A 1,752-nucleotide genomic window follows, 5' to 3' on the forward strand; every position below is an offset into this window, starting at 1 on the left:
TTTATTGTTTTTGAGATATTAGCGGTAAACCTTTTTACCTGCTCTATCCTTGATATAAAAATCATATGAAAGTCATATAAACTTTGAATAATTCTGTAAAATAATTTATATATTATTGGAAATCTTTCTAAACTGTTTATTCGTTCTACCAAAACTGAATTGTATTACAAATTTTAATTGTTTTTATTATTATACAAATTTGCTCAGTTTTGTATATAACATTTGAAACAAATTTATATTATAATCAAAGTACAGTACTCGAAACAACAGATTTTTACATTTTAAAAATCTATGAATATAACTTTTATTAAAAATGAATTCTTTTATATCATCTGTATAATATAAAATATTAAATTATCAATTTTTCTATGAAATAATCCAAAAATATTTTACCAAAATATGACGTTTATAATTATATTAAATTATTTTCTCATAAAGAATTTAACTCGACACATAATTTATGTAGAGGTAACCCGACAACTGTAAAATAATCACCGTCCATTTTTTCAATAAGACCAGCACCTCGTCCTTGGACTTCAAAGCTTCCAGCTTTGTCCATGGGTTCTCCTGATGCAATATATGCTCTTATCACTGCCGGAGTGAGTTTTCCAAAATGCACTTTGGTATTGTCACAAAACTTGACCCTTTTGCGCCGAGTTTTGATTACAACTCCTGTGTACACTGTACAAACTCTTCCCGACAACCTTGAGAGTGTGCTGTAAGAGTCCTCTTCAGAATTGGGTTTACCAAAAAGCATACCATCTAAAGTGACCATTGTATCAGCCCCTATAACAATATCGGGTGGTGTATTTTGTTCACTTAGCCTTTGGAAAACTTCTTGAGCTTTACCGTGGGCAGTTGCTTGCACAAAATCTTCTATGCCTTTGAAATTTGTTGGAATCAGGTTCTTTTCGAATGTTGAGTGACACAATTCTACATTCATCCCAATTGTTCAACTAATTCTTGTTTCCTGGGTGATCCACTTGCTAACACTACTCTTTTTGTAATTAAAAAATCTAAAACAGGTTCCAACATTTTAAAGGCCTTTTCAAATTGTACATTTTTTCTACATAAGCACATTACACAAAACGCACATGTTTTATTTTAACGTTTGATAGTTATATTACTGTTATATTAAATTTAATATAAAACAAAGCTTTATAAAGTGTAAAATATACTATAAATATTGTATTACATTTAAGAGATTAACAAATTTGAGTTGATCTCAAAAGTGGATTGAGGTTATGTTTTCATTTGACAGTTCATGATCAGTTTAAATGGCAGCTTAACTAGTTAATATTGGTATTTAGCCTTGAGGCAAGTTACACGAACTTCCCGATATGTATAAATAATCGACTTAATCAATAAAAAATAAATTAATTTATAAGTGGATTTATCACACATAATTGAAAACAAGCGAACACGTTAACTCGGAGTATTTTCAAAAAGCAACTTTTCAAAAATCAACAATTATTATATTTGAACCAGTTTCCGTAGGATTTTAATGGTTTAGTATATTTATTAAGACCAAGTATTATATTGTTATACCAAGTAAATCGTCTAATTTTAATTTTAGCTAACGTCAAAAAACTACTCATTTTCTCAAACTTTAATGAATTTTTAAAATTAAACTACTTGTCGTAAGGCCGTGATATAATATTAGAGTAAGTTCTATAAGACCATGATATATATCGCTAAAAAAAATTCATAAAAATAGGGTTAATTTTTTTTTCAACAATTAGAAGAAAACGG

General features: G+C 28.4%; 1 protein-coding gene across 1 annotated transcript; it reads right to left on the reverse strand.

The window, feature by feature from the left end:
* Positions 1–430: 430 nt before the first annotated feature.
* Positions 431–943, reverse strand: LOC113371118 (maf-like protein CPR_2112). Its single transcript, XM_026611763.1, has one exon. It carries the CDS (start codon positions 941–943, stop codon positions 431–433), a length of 513 nt encoding a protein of 170 aa, XP_026467548.1.
* Between the last annotated feature and the right edge of the window lie 809 nt (positions 944–1,752).

The sequence above is a fragment of the Ctenocephalides felis genome, unplaced genomic scaffold (assembly GCF_003426905.1).
Source record: "Ctenocephalides felis isolate EL2017-DRISC unplaced genomic scaffold, ASM342690v1 CF-g0.4_SCAFFOLD_01492, whole genome shotgun sequence".
NCBI classification, from domain to species: Eukaryota; Metazoa; Arthropoda; class Insecta; order Siphonaptera; family Pulicidae; genus Ctenocephalides; species Ctenocephalides felis.